The 21,586-nt window shown below is 36.5% G+C and overlaps 3 protein-coding genes across 3 annotated transcripts; 1 reads left to right on the top strand and 2 right to left on the bottom strand.

The window, feature by feature from the left end:
• The first annotated feature begins 3,348 nt into the window (after positions 1-3,348).
• Positions 3,349-4,835, top strand: LOC136253693 (trace amine-associated receptor 9-like). The gene is made up of 2 exons (XM_066046353.1): positions 3,349-4,179; positions 4,668-4,835. The coding sequence occupies exons 1-2, from the start codon at positions 3,349-3,351 to the stop codon at positions 4,833-4,835; spliced, it is 999 nt and encodes a 332-aa protein (XP_065902425.1).
• Positions 4,836-5,533: 698 nt separating this feature from the next.
• Positions 5,534-10,006, bottom strand: LOC136253988 (uncharacterized). Its single transcript, XM_066046632.1, has 3 exons — positions 9,868-10,006; positions 7,507-7,616; positions 5,534-7,258 (listed from the first exon to the last, which is right to left on the bottom strand). The coding sequence occupies exons 2-3, from the start codon at positions 7,602-7,604 to the stop codon at positions 6,913-6,915; spliced, it is 444 nt and encodes a 147-aa protein (XP_065902704.1). The 5' UTR covers positions 7,605-7,616; positions 9,868-10,006; the 3' UTR covers positions 5,534-6,912.
• Positions 8,991-19,055, bottom strand: LOC136253692 (ABC transporter G family member 7-like). The gene is made up of 7 exons (XM_066046352.1): positions 18,716-19,055; positions 18,363-18,397; positions 15,019-15,265; positions 13,936-14,184; positions 13,178-13,239; positions 12,338-12,535; positions 8,991-9,128 (listed from the first exon to the last, which is right to left on the bottom strand). Exons 1-7 carry the CDS (start codon positions 19,053-19,055, stop codon positions 9,105-9,107), a joined length of 1,155 nt encoding a protein of 384 aa, XP_065902424.1. The 3' UTR covers positions 8,991-9,104.
• Positions 19,056-21,586: the final 2,531 nt, after the last annotated feature.

The raw sequence follows: 21,586 nt of genomic DNA, 5'->3' as shown, positions 1-21,586 counted from the left end.
GCGTACGGTTGCTACCAATTACACTCAAAGTGGAATCAGCGACCTTACCGTATTCTGGTGGCGGATCGAGCCAAGGTGGCGAATTTATAGGGCTCAGATCAGCACGTGAGGTGCAAGATTACGCAATAAGGCTGCGCATGCGCAATTATGTACGATGATCACGAAAACTATGGTTTAATGTAGCACCATGTAGTTGATTGTTATGTCATAGTGAGCATGCATGTTTTAATATGTGAATTAATGGTCAGGGTTCAATGCCTCATTCACTCATGACTTTTATTCTCATGCACGTTCGCTTTTGGTACTATAGCTAGAGTGGTGCTAAGAAAATTTTAAAAAGTCAGAAATTGTGCAAACTAGACGGGTTTTCGTTGAGATGGTAATCACTGAACAGGTAAAATTTTTCTCCTTCCTGTAGCTAACATCAAAGACATGTCAATCAGTAAACAACCGAATGTACATGACCTTGTAACAACAACACATGCACAGCAAACTTGACACATAACAACTTGCATCATCTAATTTTGCTGATACAATTAACCCAGCCTTGGGATGATAACTTGACTAGAAATGGCATGCATGTAGCCTCGGGCTCTATATAGTTGACTTTAAAAAATCATGAAAGGTCTGCAACATACGGGCTATACACTCCCGTGAACGTCACCTTTTACCATATGGTAACTACGACCTTTACATACATACATTTCAGATAGATCGTATATACTGACTGGGCCGTGTCATATCGGTACTGAGCCAGCTCAGTTCGACTGACATGCATGACATGAAGGCGCCAGTTTGTCTCGGTGTCGCCAGTGTCAGGTCGTAAAGAATACGACCTGACACTGGATCGAACTTTAAATTTGATCCCTAATCGAACTTAAAATTTCTAATTTTTCCTTTACCTTGTGTACAGTTAAAACTGCACTGATATTGAACAATTTAATGATATATTAGCACTTATTTGTGCTCGTATTTGTGTTATCTAAAGGTAAGCCTGTATGAAAATCATCAGAAACAATAAAAAAGACTGAGCATCATCTTATTTTATAGTGTAAATCTTATATGAAGGGATTTTTGGTCACGTGACCACTTTTTGGATATTTACATATGTTAAAATTGTGCTGATAGCAGCTGCTGCAAACATTCCAATAACAAATTAGCACTTGTTTGCTTTATCTTACAGATAAATCTGTGTGAAAATCTTCAGAAACAACAAAATCAAGCACCTTCCTAGGAAATCCTAGTATATCTTGCATGTAGCATTTCTACACTGACAGCAAGTTGAGTCCATAATTCCAAAAGTCTCCACAACCAAAAGGCAGAACAGTCCTCCATGGTAGCTACAATGTTCTAGTGATATTTATCTTTCAGAGCCTCGACTGAGCAGCAGCAAACTGCAGCAGTAACAGCAAACAGCAAGCAGCAAGTAGCTTTTATAATAAAATACAAGGAATTATATGATAGAAATAGCTATACTACACATCTACATATATTGAGAGCTACACTTACGATCTCTATAATTCTGCATGGTAGAATCAGGAAAAAATCTATGGATGAGTTGCCAATCTAATGCATATGTATTTACATAAGAAGTAAAGCCACACTGTCCTGTATAATATTGATATGCTTGAAGTTCAAACCAATTCTATAATAGCTAAGTATAGTTACTGAACTTTCTGTTTAACTACATCAGCAATCCATGCAAAGAATAGGAGGTATTATCTTACACGAAGATTGTGGGAGAGGAATTGTTAAACTCCATAATAGTTATCTGTGAACCTGTTTTGAAGTCTGCATAGTGGGCTGCATAAACATTGAATACAAGCTTTCCCTCCACCATGCAGGGAGTATAAGGAACAGGAAAATTACAATATACGTAGATGGGATGATTATAACGTTTATCAACTGTCTAAATGTATTGTTCCTGCTGCATTCATCAGGAGGTAGGTTGTTGTTTTTCCATTACTTCAATAACTTTATTGCTGATTAGTCAATTTTTTATAGGGTCTCATATAGCGAGCGGTAAGGATGCATGGCCTTTAGTTGTGGTATGGATGGAGGGATTAATTCGTTGTTGGATATCTGAAATAGTTAGTTGACAATTTTATAAAAGGTTACAAGTTCCATGTTATCTCTTCCTTGTGATAAAGATGGGAGATTAACTAACTTAACATTGCATGCAGTAACCCTTGCATTGTTTGTAATAAAACGGTCAGCTTAATGTTACACCATTTCAAGCTGATGTACATGGCCAGCTTCCATTATAAAATAGCTCAGCACAGTACACTGGTACATAGCTTTAAAAACTGAAGTGCAGACTTTCTTGTGGGAATTACATGCAAAAGGAAAAGAGCAGCCTGCAGGGGTATGCGAGCTAGTTGGGTACAAAAGTGTTTAATATTAGTATGGCAGTCAAGATTTTAGCTTAGTGTTAATAGTATGGTAATTGAAATGATCTTAAAATGAAATTATTTCTAAAATTTATATATATATTATACACTTGTACATGTAGCTAGCTAGCAATGGGAATTCACACAAAGGGAAAAAAATACGTGTCACATCTACAACTTTTCATTTACAAAATGAAACTGATAGCCAACATACATAGCAACAATGGCTAATAAATGGGAAACAACTGCAGCAACTCCACCTGTTCTCTACAATCAAGCACTTATAAAAACACTATAAGGAATAATAAATTACTTACAGAATTTCCAACACTTTGGTACTATTTAACATTTAGAACAGTGTACGTTGGTTGTGGAGTGGGTGAATTTGAAGCTACAACAGATGCAATCCACAGCATCTGGTTATGAGTATCAACTGGATATTTCTCAGAGAAAGATTCAGCACTATTTCTTTCACAAGTTGTAGACAAGGCAATCTCTAACCAAGGTTCATATTTGATTCAATTAACAATCTATACATATAAAGATCTTATTACCGTAGGGTAAGAAAATTTTGTGGGATACAAATTTTCATGGATTTTGCAGGTGTCTTATCTGCGAAATTAAACATTAGCTCCTGTACTAGTTGCATGTATGGAGATTGATGTTTAAACCATGGAAATTTATTCCATGAAAATTACATATATTTTAGCAATCCACGAAAATTTAATACCATGAAAATTTCTTGCCCTATACGGTATGCATTTTACTGTGACAAACAATACCTGTTGTGTTTCACTGAATACACTAACCACCACCATTTTATATATGAACATCAATCAGGAACTTGCTAGCAAAACATTCAGGACTGTTTCTATCACAAGATGTAGACAATCTTCCAGAGTATTCTACCTACCTGTCCTTGGGATTCAAGGTGATGGCTACACTGATCGTTTTTCTAATGGCTAGTTTGGTCTTAGTCACCATCAATACTACAAGAAGGTTACACAGGCCTCATAACATCTTTGTGGCTAATTTGATGATAACTGATATGATATTAGCAGTGCTGTTTTATGTGATGTCTGCTATTATGACTATTGGCTATGCTATTGGGGCAGGAGATTTTATCAGTTGTAATGTGTACTATTTTCTCTTTCATCCGATAGTTGTGCTTCATTTTACAATATTGATGATATCAGTTGACAAAGTAATTGCTATCAGATTTCCTTTCAAACACAAAAGAATTATGACAACCTCTGTCACTCTAAGCATATGTGTCATTTTATGGCCTTTATCAATGGCACTTACAGCTCATCTGCTTTTTAACAGTGATAATTATGTTGAAGTGTCTGAGTATGGTACCTGCACTTATGGCAATGCTTTCGTTGAAACTATAACAACTTATGCAACACCAGTCTTTATGGAAACAATTATAACAATGTCCCTCAATGTCTACTTAGCCATTAAAACTTATCAAGTTAACAAACAAATCCAAAAGGAAACCAGATTATCAGGTTCTACCAGTCAAGTTGAAGCTTTAAAACGAAAGCAGCACAAACTCAAGCACCACATTAAACCTATTAAGACATTACTGGTTATTTTATTTGGGAATTATTCTATTGGTGTGCTCTTCCTGACATTGTATATTCCAGGAGAAGTACTGATAAACTCCACAGCTTATCACAACATTATGGACTACATCATTATTCCCAATGTCACTTATACGACATTTCTTCTTGACCCATTTGTGTATGGCTTGTATTTCAAACAAGTCCGTGGACCAATGATCAGGGTATCAAAAAGGCTATTGTGCATGTACTGTAGCTAGAGTTTTATGAAATAAAGCCTTTGCAACATACATATAAGCAGATAAAGTATAACAATTAAACACAAAGTTATATATCAGGCATGTAAAAGTTGTATATATTTTATGTAATGTAAATGTGTTGTATTAATCTTAAATTAATTACCAGTATTATACTGTACATTATCCTTTTGCACAATGTACCACATGTTGATCCACTTGAATATGGGTTTTAATTATACATAGCTATATTACTATATAGCTATGTTTCTTTGAGTCATAGGCCCTTACTTGTCTGAATTCCATCATTTTGTGTTGCGGTAATTGAATCATTTTAGATGTTGCAAAAATTTGTCAATAGCCATTTTGTAGTAAAAATAAATTCTAGCACTATTATATACATGATGTATAGGTCTCTATCTTTGCAGTTAGAAAGCTAAACTAAGTCATAAAGAGTTGCTTTAGTACTGTTGTAGATATATTATAATCCGGATTACCTCCTTAATCCAGAACTCAGTACCAGTACCTGCAAGGATACTGAAAAAGAGAATCAGAAATTTAACACTAAGAATGCATCCTCAAGTGTCAGATATCTAACAATGCTCTTATGTAACATCACAGATGCATTTGTGTGTGGTGAATAATTATTGACCATAATGTATTACCTTGTGAGATCATCTACATCTATTATCTTGAAACTGGTGACAAGTTGGGGTACTTTCAATTCGAATTGATGACCAGTAATGGAGGTATTGTATGTGAAACAATTGTTTGCTTAGGATGCAGAGGAAACTTGTCAACATCAATGTCACTGCAAGAGATGGTTGTCCCAGTGGATGGTACTCACTTAGCTTCAGTTATCAAGGCAATGATTTAAGTATTAGTGTTTGTTCCTCTACCTTAAGCTTCTTCTCCATTAATGTAACTATATATAGTGTGTGGGATATTAGCTAGCTCAGGCATTTCAAAAAGTTTATGCTAATTCATACATGTTTACTACTAACAGGTATAGCTACAACATTACTCAGTATAATAATTAAGTCAATTTGTAGGTAACTTATTGCACACTTTTGAGTGCAGGGAATAATTCTACTCATTACGTACCAGCATTTTGTACTCCAATTAGCAATTGCCTACTAATCACATATAGAGACCACCTTGTAGTGCACATCTATCCAACTGTGTCCGACCATAATAATTGACCACTCTAGTTGATGTACTTAAAAGGCTTCATGTCAACAATTTTGATTAGCTACTCCCAAAATAAACACTTGTTAGTAACACTTAGAGGTTTCTATTGTCAGTTTATTTGATTAGCTATTTATTATTTCATTTAACTATATCATGAAATTTTATGAACACACGTACACACACACACACACACATTAAAAATTATAGCTATAGTATTGAGCAGCTCAATAATATGTTTGACCACTTTAGTCACAAAGCCAGTCATTGAAATACTCTTGCTGTAGCCAGTGCTGGTTTATGTACTGCAGCAAATTTTTTATCAGCTTCTGATACATCCTTACAATCATTATCATCAGGTGATGCTGCAGAAGAGCCATCTGTTACTTCCAGTGTATTGGTGGAATTCTTATTCTCAACAGATGAATTAGCTGCAGTGGAAAATTTAGCTGTTGTTTCAAAACAATCATTTTCCAGTTCAGTAGCATCTTCTAGTAGGGGTTTAGTGTTCATTAATGCGCAACTAGCACAAGTTTTTAGTGCACTTTTCTTTCTGCTTGAAGAATCCTTTGACTTTGATGACAAAGTATAATCTGACTGTTACATTGGAAATTCACTGTGATATGGGGTTTTGCTCATCCTGCTCATTCTTTGACCAATTGTATGGATACTGATGGGCTGTATTTCTGAATAACTACTACTTAATGAAGTTTCTGATGGATTTTTCATTACTTTTGTTTTGTTGGCTGATAATAAAACAGCCCTTTGCCACTTTTGTTATGGACTTAGTGGTTGATCAGAGTTGGCAAGAAGTGATTGTTTTTGGGCTTGCAATATTACATCAGCCATATTTTGAGGTTTCTTACTAATTCGGAAAGAAACATATCTTGAAGCAAGTCGGAGAGCACGTTGCTTGACATTTTGAGAAACTTCTGGCTGTACCAGTTTAATGTTCTGATCTTTAGACACTTCACGAGCTACATTGACACATTCTAATAATTGTTTTTGTCTAAAGCGCAAATCTGCTGGTGTACTTGGTGTGGATGTAGTGCTAATAGCTGCTGGAGAAACAGTTTCACATTGTTGGCTCCAAGAAGTTGACTTAGGTAAACTAGGATCAATTTTTGGCACTGTAGTACAAGTACTAAGATTCTTTTGCATTGAATCACTCAGTCTTGCAGTTGTGACATTTGGTGTGTCAGGTTTCCAGATTACATGAAATTCATCATCATTGAGAAACTTACTCTGGAAACGTGATGTACGATGTTGAAGATGCAAATCTTTAGGTTTTCGAGAAAATCGCTGTCTTGTACTTCCTCTTTGTAGTTTATGATGTGTTTTGCTTCCAGCTTCAGTTCTATCTGTAGATGGTTTTCTTCTCACAAGTAGTTCAAGATTAGAAGAATTCCCTATTTCTGGTAAACTGAATGAGCTGGCTTGTTTCTTGAATAACTCATGATTGGTGTCTTGTCTACCTTGGGATCCAATAGAGTAGTCTTGTAACTTCTCAAGTTGCAAGTCTGAGCCATTATTTTATGTAGTGGTAGGATATGGTTCTTCTTCTTCAACAGTAGGCAAAGATAGCTTACTATGTTGTTGTTTGGAGAAAATGATGCTAGTTGAGATATTTGTCTTATTGCCACCATTAAATTGTTGACCTTGTGCTACAAGAGGAGCTGTGTTTTCTAGTTCCATATCATCAAAGTATATTTCATCATCTTCATCAATGTCACTGCAATATTCATCTTGATCGCTATTAGTTGCACTACCAATTTCTGTCATTTGAATGTCAGACCCCGTCTGTTCACTCTCATTTTCTGTTTCTGTTGGAGATTCAAGTTTCAACCACTGGTCAAAACTAGATATTCTACTGTAAGACCTGGATAGAGGCAACAGCATCAATGTATTTATCTTCTGTCTTTTTTAATTAATGTGCAATTAAAATTGACACAGCATTATTTAACATATTAATTTACACATTACTCAGCAAGTTTGCTTTGTATTTTCGGGACCTACAAGGAGGTTGAAAACTTGTATAGCAGGGAGTAACTTAGTGGACACCATTTCTATACAAACTCATTATAGTGACCAACTCAAACATATATTACTGACATGGCGATATCTTACTTAAAGAATATAGCCTGAAGTCGCCGAAGTGTAGGACCAAAGTCGGCATGTCTGATCCACATTGCTATCACTGCTAGTATGAGGTAACCAACTGTCATCAACAGCAAAATCTGATGACAAATTATACAACATCTACTACAGTAGTACATTTACAGCTATAAAACATACTTTATCTACTACAAACGCACATTAATTATACAAACTCATGAATTTATAGTACACTTTATAAGATATACATATTACATGTAAATGTGTATACTAGGGACATGTACAAAGGATCAAAGCCTATATAGTCAGAATCTTGGCAACAAAACTGTTAGCAGAAAATTCTACACCAGGACAACTGACATTCTAGGCAAGCACCTAAATGAACCACACAACTTGGGATCTGGAATTGTCTCCGCATTCAACCTAACATGACTTTAATAAAAATAACATTAAACGCAAACAACTACAAAGATGTGATACAATGTGTCAAGGGTGACAAATGTGGGCTGTTCAATTCCTGTGTTATATGGATTCTCATGTGGGTACTTATAAAAATTAGTTCAACATGCAACCACTCTCAATGAATGTATTTCTACACTATTCCAAGTTCACTTGATTTTTTGTACTTCAACTGCAGACAGATACTAAAACTCAGCAGCTAAGTCATCAGGAAATTACTGAAATTTACAGTGACTGCACTAATGCTTGTTGAGGAAGTTGGAGCAAGAGCAATAATCTGCATCTTGACTATTACTGTTATCAGGCATAAGACTGTAAGTGCACAACTGCTACAAGCTGCTGTGTTTGTGAGCTTACTATATACTGCACTTCGATCCACTGGCAAAGTTACATAAAAATTTGAACATTGCTTTTTTCATTTTTAAAAATCAATACACCTGGTAGTGAGTAGTGCAGCCAAGAAAGCTGGCACACCATACCATGTTGTGCATAGGCTCCATGATTCCTTCTCAAAATTACACAATTTTTGTAATTGCCCTCCACTTTTGGTACCCCACACACCAAATCTAAGCAAAATCATCTTATACACAGATAGGCTTAATTTCTTCATTTTTACATTTTTTGCAGGGGCTTCAGTAAGTTTTTCTTCATTTTTGCATACTCTACAAAACCAGTATAAACACAAATTTGTACCTCAACTGCTGTAAAATTTGGCATACATTTAGAGGTGAATTCATGGATTGTTTTAATGGTCACAGAGTTGTGGATGATAATTTGCATCAGAAAAGACAGATTTTTTTGTCACGCCTACATGGGAATGATTGATAAACTAATGCATCTACAAAGTTTAACGGCAAAAAATCACACATGCCTACTACACTTCAATTTACAATAGCTTGGACCATCTGCGAAATTCAAAAGTGCTGATATGTGTAGTTTCCTAAACAGTTACAGTACAGACTATATGCAAGTCTTTAGTTTACTGAACACTCACTGTTACATGCAGAGCGGGGTTGGTTTCATTGAAATTGAACCGTGTCAAGGTGTAGTCCCCAGTGGAGACATAACACTCCAGCTCATTTCCATCACAGTTTGAGTCAAACTCCTTTAACAGTAGATAAGAAGTTGAGGAGAAACCATAGTAGTTAGGATTAACAAAGAACAACCAACGATACCTGTGTACAGATAGGTATGAACAGAACTAAATAAGTTAAGAATGTATACAAATAGTGCACATATATGTGACCCAGTTTCAAATATTTGGTGTATTGTAGCTTACCAATGGTTGAAGCTACCTGTACCAAATTTTCACACATTTTATGTATACTCAGCAATATTTTTGGCATAGTTACATATGTGTTTGTAAGTTTGATATCAATGTTTCTTAATATTGTGAAATAATGCACAAGCTGTCATTAATTCTAAAATAATCATGATAACCTTCAGATTGAGCTACCTTAATGAATATACCAGAGAGTGGCACTTCAGTCACCCTACAGGTAATAAGGATTTGATTTATATTATACTGCATGTGATCTGCTGAATAAAACCCAACTAGTTGGCATTTTTCTTGAATTCATATTATGGTTTCTTAGCTACATGTCTAGAAGGATAAATTAATGATCTGTTAAAGTTTCAGCTTTATTATTGAATGCAATTCTATAGCAACTATATTGAAAATAAACTAAAAGCACATCAGAAGTCATGAGTACAACAATCTATGGAATTTGGATTTGTCTCATCTTCACCATGACTCAACAAATTCATGATGGTATAGTGTTACAAGCAAGCAAGAAGGCTATTAAAGCTTAGAAATGGTGAAGCCACATTTTACTCCAATGTAAACAAGCACATGTAACTAGAGTTTTTGTGTAAGCCATACATGTCATTCTAGAGTCTACACTATCAACTCACCAAGGAGGCATGGATTCACGGGGTATAAAGAAGCCACTAGTAAATCCAGCTACTGAACTAATCACTGGTGACAGGCGGAATGCTATACTGGGGAATGCACAGAGTACAAATATTAGTAGAGCAATCCATGTCTGGTTGAGAGCCATATTGACAACTAACACTAGTAGATAAACTTCAAAACTGTATGATGATACCATTATTACCTAAAATAGGGAATATCAATAACAATGTTTGTTCATACACGCACATACACATGCACACACACTCGCAAGCACGCATGCATACACATAAACACACGCACGCACGCACGCACGCACGCACGCACGCACGCACGCACGCACGCACGCACGCACGCACGCACGCACACACTCCTCCTCCTCCTCCTCCTCTCCACTACCATAAAGGTCACGTGGTCTTCATACGGTTGTATGAAGAAGCTTAAGATATCTACTCAGCTGGTCGACACTTGTGTACAGTTAGTCCTCCTTTGCTACGAAACCAACGGTGACATAATGAGCACTGAATAGCTCCATGTTGAAGTTCAATTGGCAGTGATCTCTCTGCCAGACATTTGTGTCGCTTCAAATCACTAGACCGGCTAAAAGATCTTTCACATATAGAACATTGTATTCTATTCTCCACTGCTGGAATTGGTGCATGTTCAAATATATTGTGCTTGATGGGATTACAATTATGTACAGCAAGACCACCCTTACTCCTAAACCATCTTTCACAAACAGCACATTGCAGTGCACCCTGTTGTTGATGCACTGGCTTCAGTCTTTCTTCAATACATTTATGCCTTGCCTTATCCTGTTCCCTACGGAAGGTCCTGCTGCACACCGTACACTGCACTGTTGGTAAAGCTGCTCTTGCTAGAAGTTGACTGTTGCTTACTCTTTCATTATACAGGTTGTCCCATTGATCTCTGTGGAGTGCTGAGGTGTACCAAGTATCCAATAGTCCTACTGTCTGAAGGTCTGCCTTCACAACATCTCTCCATCTCTTTCTCGGACCACCAGGTGGTCGTTTCTTGGGTAACCACCCAAATAATGTTCTTTTGGGGGTCCTGCTGTCTCCCATTCTCACTAAATGCCCCAACCACTCTAGCCGACGCTTAATCAGTTTCTCACTGATGGTCTCAGGGTCACCCCACATCTGACGGGTCACTTCAGAAGTGATATGCTGCTCCCACTGCTTCTTCCTGCTTATTCCAAGAATAGTCCTAATACACCGATGGTGAAAACGATTCAAACGAACAAGGTGTCGATTATATGGTGTCCAACACTCTCCTCCATACAGTAATACATTGAGTATACATGCCTGATACACAAGTCTCTTGGTGAGAACTGACAGAGTTATGTCTTGGAAAACTGCATGGCGTAGTGCACCAAACGCTCTGGATGCAGTAGATATACGTTTCTCCACCTCTGTGTCCAACTTCCCATCAGATGCCATCTGGGAACCAAGATATACAAATTCGGACACACACTCCACATTCCCTCCAGATGTTACTATTGGCTGCATATCTTCCTCCGTTATATCATGTCCAGCCACCATGAACTTGGTCTTGATAAAGCTAACTGACAATCCAAGACCAACTGCAGCATGATTGTCCTATCAAGTGAAACCCAGAGCTGCAAAGTACAGTCTAAAACACTTTTTGTGAATATTTAAAAAACAACTGCCCTTTTAATTCAAGGCCACACAGCTTGTTTGTACATATTTTTTCTGATATATACAGTTGAAGAATAAAGGCAAGCCAACATCACGATGGAATACCCATCCAGCTTCCATGCACACAAATTCCAAGTTTTTACCTCACCAGGATTGAGGCAATAATAGACTAGCAAAACCAACCTTCAAAACTGGTAAGTCTGGTTTCCGCAGCAGGTTCTCTTGTGAACATTCAATGGCCATGGCTTTGTAAGAATGGTATTTAGTGAGCTTGTAAAGCCATGGAGAGCCAGCTAGTCTTATTCTTCAAGCAATTTGAGTGCAAAGAAGGGAACATAAAGACTCCAAATGTGATCTTGGCCTTCACGCCACCCACCATCCCCACCTACTCCCCTTGTGTCTACCAAATGTAACATTACTACCGCTTCCCACAACAATGCATATTCTGGGCATTGGAAACTCATAGTGATAGCTAATAAACAGACAAATACCTGAAGTAAATTTTCTTTACAAATACATAGCTTACATTTAGACACTAGGAAGTTAAATGACTGCAATAGCCATATCTATAAACAATGTTTTGTACAGATTTTGTCACAGAACCATTGTCTCAAATTAATAACTAAACTTAGGCACTACATATCTAACTGCATTTAGGAATTTCCTCACTTTACTAGTTTTGAGAAAAGGTGTCCAGACCTATTCATATAATGTTATTAAGTGCTAAGATACGCAATCACAAAGTTGCATGTGTTTATTGAGAAAAAACAGCTATCCTAACAGGCATACCTACCTCATTCATGACTTGTTCAATTCGTTCAAACTTCTCCCTCATAGAAAATGACAATCTCATCTGGGCAGCTAGTGTCAGGTTCTCCCTCACAGTTAGTTCCTCATAATAAGGTATTGCCAGTTGTAGTACATAACCAGTATTGGCTATATACCTGTCCCTAATATTATCCAGCCCATGTCCATTAATAAATATGTTGCCCTATGGAGCGGAGAAGATGTATATGCACATGTATGCAAAACATTGTACATTTAAATATGTAACATAACCTTCTGCATAGTAACCACATCTTGTGCTGTTAGCTTTCTTACAAAACAATTTTCAGTTAGAGAAAACCTTAGGCCAACGTATTTAAGTTTTATAGTTATTTTTCTTTTTCCTTTTTAGCTTATCACAATTTAAATACTGTTTTTCAAAATATTAATATAAAAAACTCATGAGTTGATGAATGGGTATTGCATACTTAGTGTAAGGGACCATGAGTCGCACACCACAGTACATCGTACAGTTCCCACTTCTATATGTTAAGTGCCATCAAAATATGTAAATTTATAGATGCTGATTACTGTTTTCTGACCCTGTTTAATGGGCCGTAAGTTGTGCGAAACATGTAATCGCATAATGAAAAATGGCACAGTAAGTATAGAGCTTTAACTAGGCCAGGATAACTGTGTGACTTATTAAGATGTTCTACCATGGCAACATTGTCAGCAGTGGCAAAGCAAAAGTGTGTGATTTACAAATGCAATAGTTGAACCAACATTACAGTAATTGCTTATTAAATAAATATTATATGTGTATATATCTATATATAATTTTGATGCCATACTATTTTTCTTTTACCTTTATGTTGCCATATTTCCTGTGACCCGTGAGCAGGTCCAGAAAAATTGTCTTGCCTGAACCTGTAGCAAATAAGTGTACACATGTAAGTACATCATGTAGACAGCACAATTGTGGGCATATACGTAGATTATGCCCACAATTGTTATACCATTGGCAAGACTGCTTTGTCTGATATATACACATGAGCTTGAGTTCAGGGTTCAACGTTCACATTATATTTACAAAACTAAATACCATAATTGATTTCATGAAGCATGGCTATTATATAGAGATTACAAAGTGGGATTGGGTACTAGATTTTTTGCAATGGAGTCAAAATCCAATTGCTTTTTTAACCACCAAAAGGCTTTTCTATTACAATTAATCCACTGCATACAATAACGTGTAGATCAAGATACTCTAATAGTACAGTCACCCTAATAAAACAGTCAGTTTATACTATCTGTATCTGTCTATATGGTTTCCAATAATTCTACAACTGTGATTGCAAAATTCTGACTTCCTCAGCTTTAGCCTTCTGATAGGTCCCTAATGGAAAAGCAGTTACGGTGGCAACTAAAAACAATGGTATTAATTGTTAAGACAACATTATTGAATGTGTCACTGTTAATGACTAATGTGCTTTCTTCTACCTGCAGATAATTTACTCAAAAGATTTGTTCCAAAATAAGCTGTATGCATATATGTACATGTAAGTACCATTCTCTCCTACACAAACACACAATACACTTATATATACTTATATATACACTCACCAGATGGACCCATAATAGCAACAAGATGTCCAGGATTAAAATATAGTGAAATTCCTTTCAGTATCACTTTCACTTTCTCCTTGGATTTGGAAGTCATATTTCTATCTCTGCTGCAGTGTTCTCCAATAAGTTTTTGCACAACATCACCGACTGCAGGTACAGTCATTGATTCTTCATCAAACAACACAGAGGACACCTTACTAGTGCTGCCAGTCTCTGACTCTATGTCCTTGTGATAATCACTGTAGGCTGAAGGGGAGGTACATAGCAGTGAAACACTGCTTTACTACTTATGTAAATCCTACACAGTGTTATAATGTGCTACTGCATACTGACACCTCAGCAAAATGAAAAGGGACACAAAGGAGGACAAGGCAAGTCCAAGATTCACACATTGTATGTACTGTGGTATGCTAAAAGGCACCTGTTGATCTGAAGCACTGTAGAACTGTGAAAAAATCAAGCCCATAGTCTTAGCCATTATTGAGTTACTGTATATTCATCCTTAGACATTAGTTAGTTAGTTGGTTATCAGTCTGTAGAAAATTCGGTGAATAAAGAAGTTTTAAAAAATATTTACAGCTACCTATTGGAAGCATTTTGGGTCACAATCAAGGCACTTTTGGGCTTCACTATACCTAACCAATATTGCTAAGGCATCATGAAAGTGTAGTAGTGGGTGTAACGCTGGTTTCTGGTCAAATGTATTTTTGAAAGTGCAAACCTCTATGATCCCTAATATGTAGTACTACTGTACTACATGATATGGTTCCCAATTAAATGTATACAAAACTGGTTTGGCTATGTAGATACATCACTGAATGCATCAAGACACTATCATCCTTCTGCTAAGTAACCATGTCACACTATGGTGGGTACAGTGCAGTATGAAAAGTTCCCATGGTCATGAAGACAGAAACCATCATAACAGTTGTATTATAGGCTAGTAGTGTCTTAACTACTAGGAAATACACTTTATGTAATGATTCATTTACTTCCTATATACAGTACATACATTATAGTTTTCTTGATATAAGCCAGTTGTATAATATAAGCAACACATACTTGTTATAAATCACTTACTTGCAACTCCATTAGTAACTTTAGGACCAATCGTTTCTTCTTCATTAGCAACATCACCTGCCATTTTTCTTTCATCACCACAATCATCACTATAACCATCAAAAATATTATTTTCGTTGTCCGTGTTGATGGATGGCAATACCATAGGCATGACATCATAATCTGATTTGTGTTTCTTGTGGTTAAAGGGTACAGAATAATGAAGGTCCAAACAGGCAATAGAAATCTTGTCTACACATTCTGGAAACTGTAACAAATTTACATATAAAATAACAAAGTAAGTGATAAGAGTATCATAATTGTCATAATTCAGCAACAATATTTGTGATCGGGCCTGCAAAAATAAGGCATGTGGGCACAAACCACACACCCCGTCGCAAAACAAATCATAGTTAGGGTATGCAACGTGAAATTTCAACACCCAAGAATCAACTACCAAACCACCCACAAATGCTAAGCTAGGTACCACTTAGAAAATGCCAGATCTGCGCCATTTTTTGTTAACGTCTTGTCGTGCAAATTGGCTAATATGTTACAAATTACGAGATTTTTTGCTATATCTTTAAGGAAATGTCTTTTCAAGCTGCGATACGTATTCTCAACCTTTCTTACTGAATTGTACTTTTTATGCACCAAATGTCGGTGTCCGCTGGTTTGCAAAACCCAGAACAAGCGATGTTACTAGTTGCTGTTCAGTTTGCTATCAATTTAATAGAAACACGAGTTCAAGATCCATAACTTATGCAATAGGGCAAGCACTGCTGCTAGTATCAGAGAGAAAAAAATGAACTCAACAACACACACATATCTCTACAAGTTTAAAAATTTTCTCAAAATCATCAATTTTAGAAAGTGTACACAGGACAGTGTACGTACATGAAAAATGTGAGAAAAGGTTAAATCGTACTTGATAAATAAATTGTGCATCCCTACCCATAGAAGCTAAGAGTATAGCTGTTTATCTGTAGTTTTGACAGGAACACATGTTGCTCAGATGTTCAGTGAATATTCCACACATGCAGTATGTCACAGTTTAGTAGCTTCTGTACTTTCAACATTTGCACATTGTATGAATATATGGAGTTATGGTAGGCATGCAGTTTTAACCTTTTTGTATAGCAGTACATTTACACAAATTACATTAGTCAGTTTATTATAACATTTGCTGTAACTGCAGTACCGTTGCAAGATTGTTTTGTCATACTCTATATTTAATAGTAACCGTGAAATTCATATTAATATAATGAAGTTGAACATCATTTGGAAAAGTATGCAGTATGTACAATAAATGTGCATTATTCTATCCTATACAATAATGATACCAATCCTTATAATATGCCCTGTATTAGTCATAAATTATGAAGAGAATTCATTTGTTTTCAGTCTCCTTTTCTAGTCAGTGGAACTCTTTTCCGGTTGATACGAAAACACATTTCCTTTAATACAAAATAAGTAATGTATTAACAAAGTAGTATATAATCTTCTACAGACTAATTGCATGCACGTACAGTACTGCTCAAATGTAAAATTGCACTAACTTATATATTATTTTCTCATGTCATATGAGCACTTTATGGGTGAGTGAAGCCCCCCCCCCCCCCCCCGTGGGCATGCATTCAGACATTAATTTACATCATTCTTTCAATAGGGACAGGTTCATATGTTACAGAAAAGGTTACAGGTATATACAACGAAAAATTAGGGGTTTTAAGTTTGATCAGGGATCATGAAGGTTTGGACTTTCAGCCTCACAATACCGTCATGGCACCTTGGCAGTATTGGATAGGCAAACCATGCCCAAAATTGCCTTCATTATGACCTGAAATGGTTTCAATAGGTTGCTACAATTTAAAAAAAAAAGAATTTATTCAGTGGAATTTTCTACTGACTGTCTGACTGACTGATATTCCTTCAGACAAGTGTGAGTCAATAACGGCTAAGGCTACAGGCTTGATTTTTCATTGCTAAATCTTCAGCCCGACAGGTCATACCACAATATGTACAATGCATGCTTCATGGAATTACCTGTGTCCTCATTGTGTCCCATTTAATACCTTTGCTGACAGCTCAAGGTGTTGATTCTGGTAGCACCACATGATGGCTTCCCTACATTTGTAACAGGAATTGTCTGAGTTTTCATTGTGGCAGAATTGAGGTTCTTCTTGTAGTTTTCTTTATTTGTAATGCTGTGTAACAGACTGAATACAGCTGAAAATGAAGTGTATTGTCCACTTTGTTATTTCAGTAAGTGATAGTTGGGGCGTGCATTCAGACAAAAACAATAAGTCTAAAGCCTTTCTTTCTTAATGCCATACATGTGCTGGTTTACCACTCATAATACGGTTACAAAAAGTAAACAATCAAGTACTGTACTAGGAAAATTGAAATAAAAAGTAGTGAAACAAGGAAGGTGAAGATGGGCATTTACTCACTATCTTAGTCTACGTCCACTTGTATCTTCAGATGTATGTAGGTGATCTCCCTTGTTTCACTACTTTTTATTTCTTTGGTCTCTAATCGAACTTAAAACTCTAGAAATAAAAAGTATAGTGAAGCAAAGGAGGTCCTAGTTGCACTCTTGCGAGACAATGTTTCATTTGAGCAGTATCATAGTCTAGTTTTACATCCATTCCTCAAGTCCTGAATAATCCATAACTCAGCCTAGCTCATTTCTATTTGCTTGTCTTTCATTTTGAAAACAACCCTGTACTGTCCCTGTCACTCCAGCCCACCAACATCCCTATCAGTACATGCCTGATACAGTCTACCTCATGAAAAACTATCAAAAATGACAGAAACGTAAAGCTAGGATGAAATTTACAGCATAGGTAACACCATGGGGTGTAACACCACACCCAGCCATCCCCAGGTTGGCCACAGCTCTATCAAAGCCTCAGACTGTTTGTATGGTTCACCAAGCTTGGAAATAGCAACCAGTAAAAACAGATCATTTAACTCTGGTTGATCACAATTTTTATAGCAGCATGTGATAGTGTTTTGTAATTTTGTGTTTATGGTGGAAAAACAAACCTGCTGCCATGGGTAATAACACCAGTTTTTCTGCACAATGTCCTACTGTACAACTGCAACATTTTAGTAAACACATCTAGCTAGATCCACAACATTTCATTCAACATAGGTTTATTTATATACGCACAAATTCTACCTGTAGGTTCAGAAATGCTGTGAAAGTAACTCTGAGCATGACCCATGCCAGGGGATACTTCAGTCGGAAGTGAAATGGACTATATACGTACATGTATGAAAAATAGATATACAGTAAGCACTGAATCATGTATAGAAATAGATACACAATACAATGCCACTACATATTCAAGTATTACCTTATGAAACTGTGAAGCAATATCACCATCAAATCCTACAGGAAAGATAAGAATACTTATTGTACAGAACAACAGTTTGATGAATATGTAGTAGAGGAGATTGAAGAACTTCAACTGCCATATCACATCTAATTTATATAATGGTCTGATAAGTAGGGCCCTAAATTCATGAACTTTATATTAGTTGTGGAAAATTGCATGCTACATAAGTGCAGGATGAAGATGGTATGTACATACGTGTGTATATACGTATGTACATATGTGTGTATATACGTACGTACATAACAGATTAGTGTTGCAAACAGTACATAATGCTGGGCAAAACATGTGAAGTCATGATACAATATATGTACCTTTAGATAATTTAACTACAGATGACTCCATTTCATTAGCAAGCATTTCAGCTGAAATGGTACAACGTGTCTTCATTACATCAAGCAGTTGGTAAAAACTATTGGTGTGTCCAGCTTTCAGATGGCGTGCAATATATTCCAGTAATTTCATAATCTTCTTCTTCTCTAGGTCTTGACTACATGATTTGATATCAGATGCATCATCAAAAGTGATAACCCTCATTGCTATGAAGTGTGGTATTAATGTGTTGACATTAAGAACTTTAGTAAACATGGCATAATTGTCTGTAAACACTTTTTCCTCCACACGTTCCTCCAATTTCCTTGTGAGGATGTACATTTCATAACACCCAAGTAGAGTAAAAGTTAATGCTAGGAGTTAATAAGCAACTAAAGATACTATCTGTTACAAAGTACACCATCTGACAGGTATGTACCATTACAATTTGCTAAATGATTTACACAGTATAAAATTACGCACCCTTTAATTATTATAGAACTCTCTCTGTAAAAGCCAAAACTAATCTTATGTGAAATGTACACACGTAGTACAAAATTAATATGGTTGTGATGAAACTTAAAGAAGACACACATGACATGTTGTGCAGCTAAGGAAGCTGGTACACCACACCAGTGTGCTATTAACAGGAACAACCAAAATGAAATTTTCATGCATACAATAACTCTATGCATACCATATTATATAGAATACTCCTGCCCTATGTGCAGAACCACTAAATTAAGGCATTGGGAACCAAGCATTACACATCACATCCTAAATTCATGCATGTTGGTCATGTTTCTTTAAAGTACATAGCTTTATGCCATCTTGTGAAATGATGTGAGCATGTATATAGCAACAGTTAACTAAACAGCAGAACTGCTCGACTGCATAGAAGCTAATAAACTATGTAATACTTGTCCTATCATGTTGGTAAAAATATAATGTGTTTGTGGGTAAGTAGTTAACATCAAGAAGAATTAAAGTTATGAACTCAAATAGAACACATGGGACAAACATGACTTGCCCATATATCTATAAAATATGCTATATCAAGACACACGGTAGTGTGTCGTGCGGCCCAAGAAGCTGTTGCGCCACACCGCGAGTATATTGACAGGAAGAAAGAAAACGTCATTTTCACACCTTTGTATCTCGGTGATCTCTTATCCGATTGGAACCAAATTTGCTACAGAGTTGCCCACCAGCCAGGGGAGTCTACATTCCAAATTTGAAGGAAATCGCTCCAGCCATTTCTGAGATATGAGCTCCCAAAGTTTCGATTTTTTTCTTGGTTTTTTTTTTCTCCTTCGTGTTTTCACACACTTGCAAAAATTGCTATAAAACGCAAACGCGTGCTCCGATCGCCTTCAAAGTTAGCACACAGAAAGGGAGTCCAAAGGCTAATCATAGCATGACATTTGGTGCAAATCCGATGAATTGTTCAGGAGTTATGACCGATCATTCGCGTAAAACAAGATCAATTTGTTGTCACGCCTACAGGGTAAACCGCTTCATGGAATGAGTTGAAAATTGCTATGTAGATGGAGTAACCATCGTTGGAGTGCTTTTGGTGGTTTGAATGGAATCGAGACAAAGACCACGGAGATATGAAACAAGACCCAACCTGTATCACAATTACGCGATCGATTTTTATGAATAAAAAAAAGTATTCGTTATTATGCCTACTAGGCAAACCGCTTAGAGCAATGAGCTGAAAATCGGTGTATAGCTGGAATAATCTTCATAGAAAGTCCTTGCAGTAGTATAGAAGAATTGGTTGACAAACCACTGAGTTATGATTAGAAAGCCAACTCCATGTAGCAAAAGCGAGATTGAGATACTCTAATAGAACAGTCATCCTAATAGAGCATTCAGCTAATTATTTACTCCATTATAGAATTCTATTACATTACAAGTTATTCTGTAGGGAGTTCAGCTGCAAACAGTTAATCTTATAGACAGTTCAGCAAGAAGCAAGTCACCCTGTGGAGAGTTAAGCTACAAATATATCACTGTAGAGATTCAGAACATTACAAGTCACACTGAAGAGAGTTCAGCTATAAACAAGTCATGCACCCTGTAGAGAGTTCACCTACAATTAAGTCACTCTCTAGAGAATTCAGCTACACACAAGTCACTGTGGAGAGAGTTCAGCTACAAACAAATTACCCTGTAGAGAGATCAGCTAGAAACAAAACACTTTGCAGAGAGTTCAGCTAGAAACAAATCAACCTTTAGAGCGATCAGCAACAAACAAATCAACTTGTAGAGCAATCAGCAACAAACAAATCAACTTGTAGAGAGATCAGCTACAAACAAATCAACCTGCAGAGAGATCAGCTGCAAATAAATCAGCTTGTAGAGAGATCAGTTACACACAAATCAATCTGTAGAGAGATAAGCTAAAAACAAATCACCCTGTAGAGAGTTCAGCTACAAAAAATCACCCTGTTGAGACATCAGCTAGAAACTAGACACAATGTAAGGAGTTCAGCTACAAGTAAACCACCCTGTAGAGAGTTCAGCTAAAACAAATCAACCTGCAGAGGGATCAGCTACAAACAGATCACCTTATAGAGAGTTCAGCTACAAATAAAGGCTCCATACATACGTCAGTTAGTGTTGAAGTAATACCTACTTTTACCATGATGCAATGTGTTTATTTTTGTAAAAGGGTATTAATTGTTATGGCTACCCTAGTATATTTTCTAGCAAATTCCTAATGAAGATAGCGTGAGTCACTTGCTAGAATGGTAACCCCAGGATACAGGCAGATTAAAACAAATAAGTACACACACTTACCTGTGTAAACTTAGAACTGCCATCCCTAGATATACAGCATTGCCACATGGTGGCATAAAATAATT

The sequence above is a fragment of the Dysidea avara genome, chromosome 4 (assembly GCF_963678975.1).
Source record: "Dysidea avara chromosome 4, odDysAvar1.4, whole genome shotgun sequence".
Taxonomy (NCBI): Eukaryota; Metazoa; Porifera; class Demospongiae; order Dictyoceratida; family Dysideidae; genus Dysidea; species Dysidea avara.
The sequence above is the reverse complement of the archived record's forward strand: the minus strand, read 5'-3'. Positions and strand labels throughout refer to the sequence as shown.

Coding starts and splice junctions, on each gene's coding strand:
- LOC136253693 (XM_066046353.1), top strand. CDS start 3,349: ATGGCTAGTTTGGTCTTAGTCACCATCAATACTACAAGAAGGTTACAC. Junction 4,180..4,667: donor TCCGTGGACCAATGATCAGG/GTATCAAAAAGG, acceptor GTACTGTTGTAG/ATATATTATAATCCGGATTA.
- LOC136253988 (XM_066046632.1), bottom strand. CDS start 7,604: ATGACAGTTGGTTACCTCATACTAGCAGTGATAGCAATGTGGATCAGA. Junction 7,259..7,506: donor CTTCAGGCTATATTCTTTAA/GTAAGATATCGC, acceptor GCCTCTATCCAG/GTCTTACAGTAGAATATCTA.
- LOC136253692 (XM_066046352.1), bottom strand. CDS start 19,055: ATGTACATCCTCACAAGGAAATTGGAGGAACGTGTGGAGGAAAAAGTG. Junction 14,185..15,018: donor AGTTACTAATGGAGTTGCAA/GTAAGTGATTTA, acceptor CCTCCCCTTCAG/CCTACAGTGATTATCACAAG. Junction 13,240..13,935: donor TGCTATTATGGGTCCATCTG/GTGAGTGTATAT, acceptor TATTTGCTACAG/GTTCAGGCAAGACAATTTTT.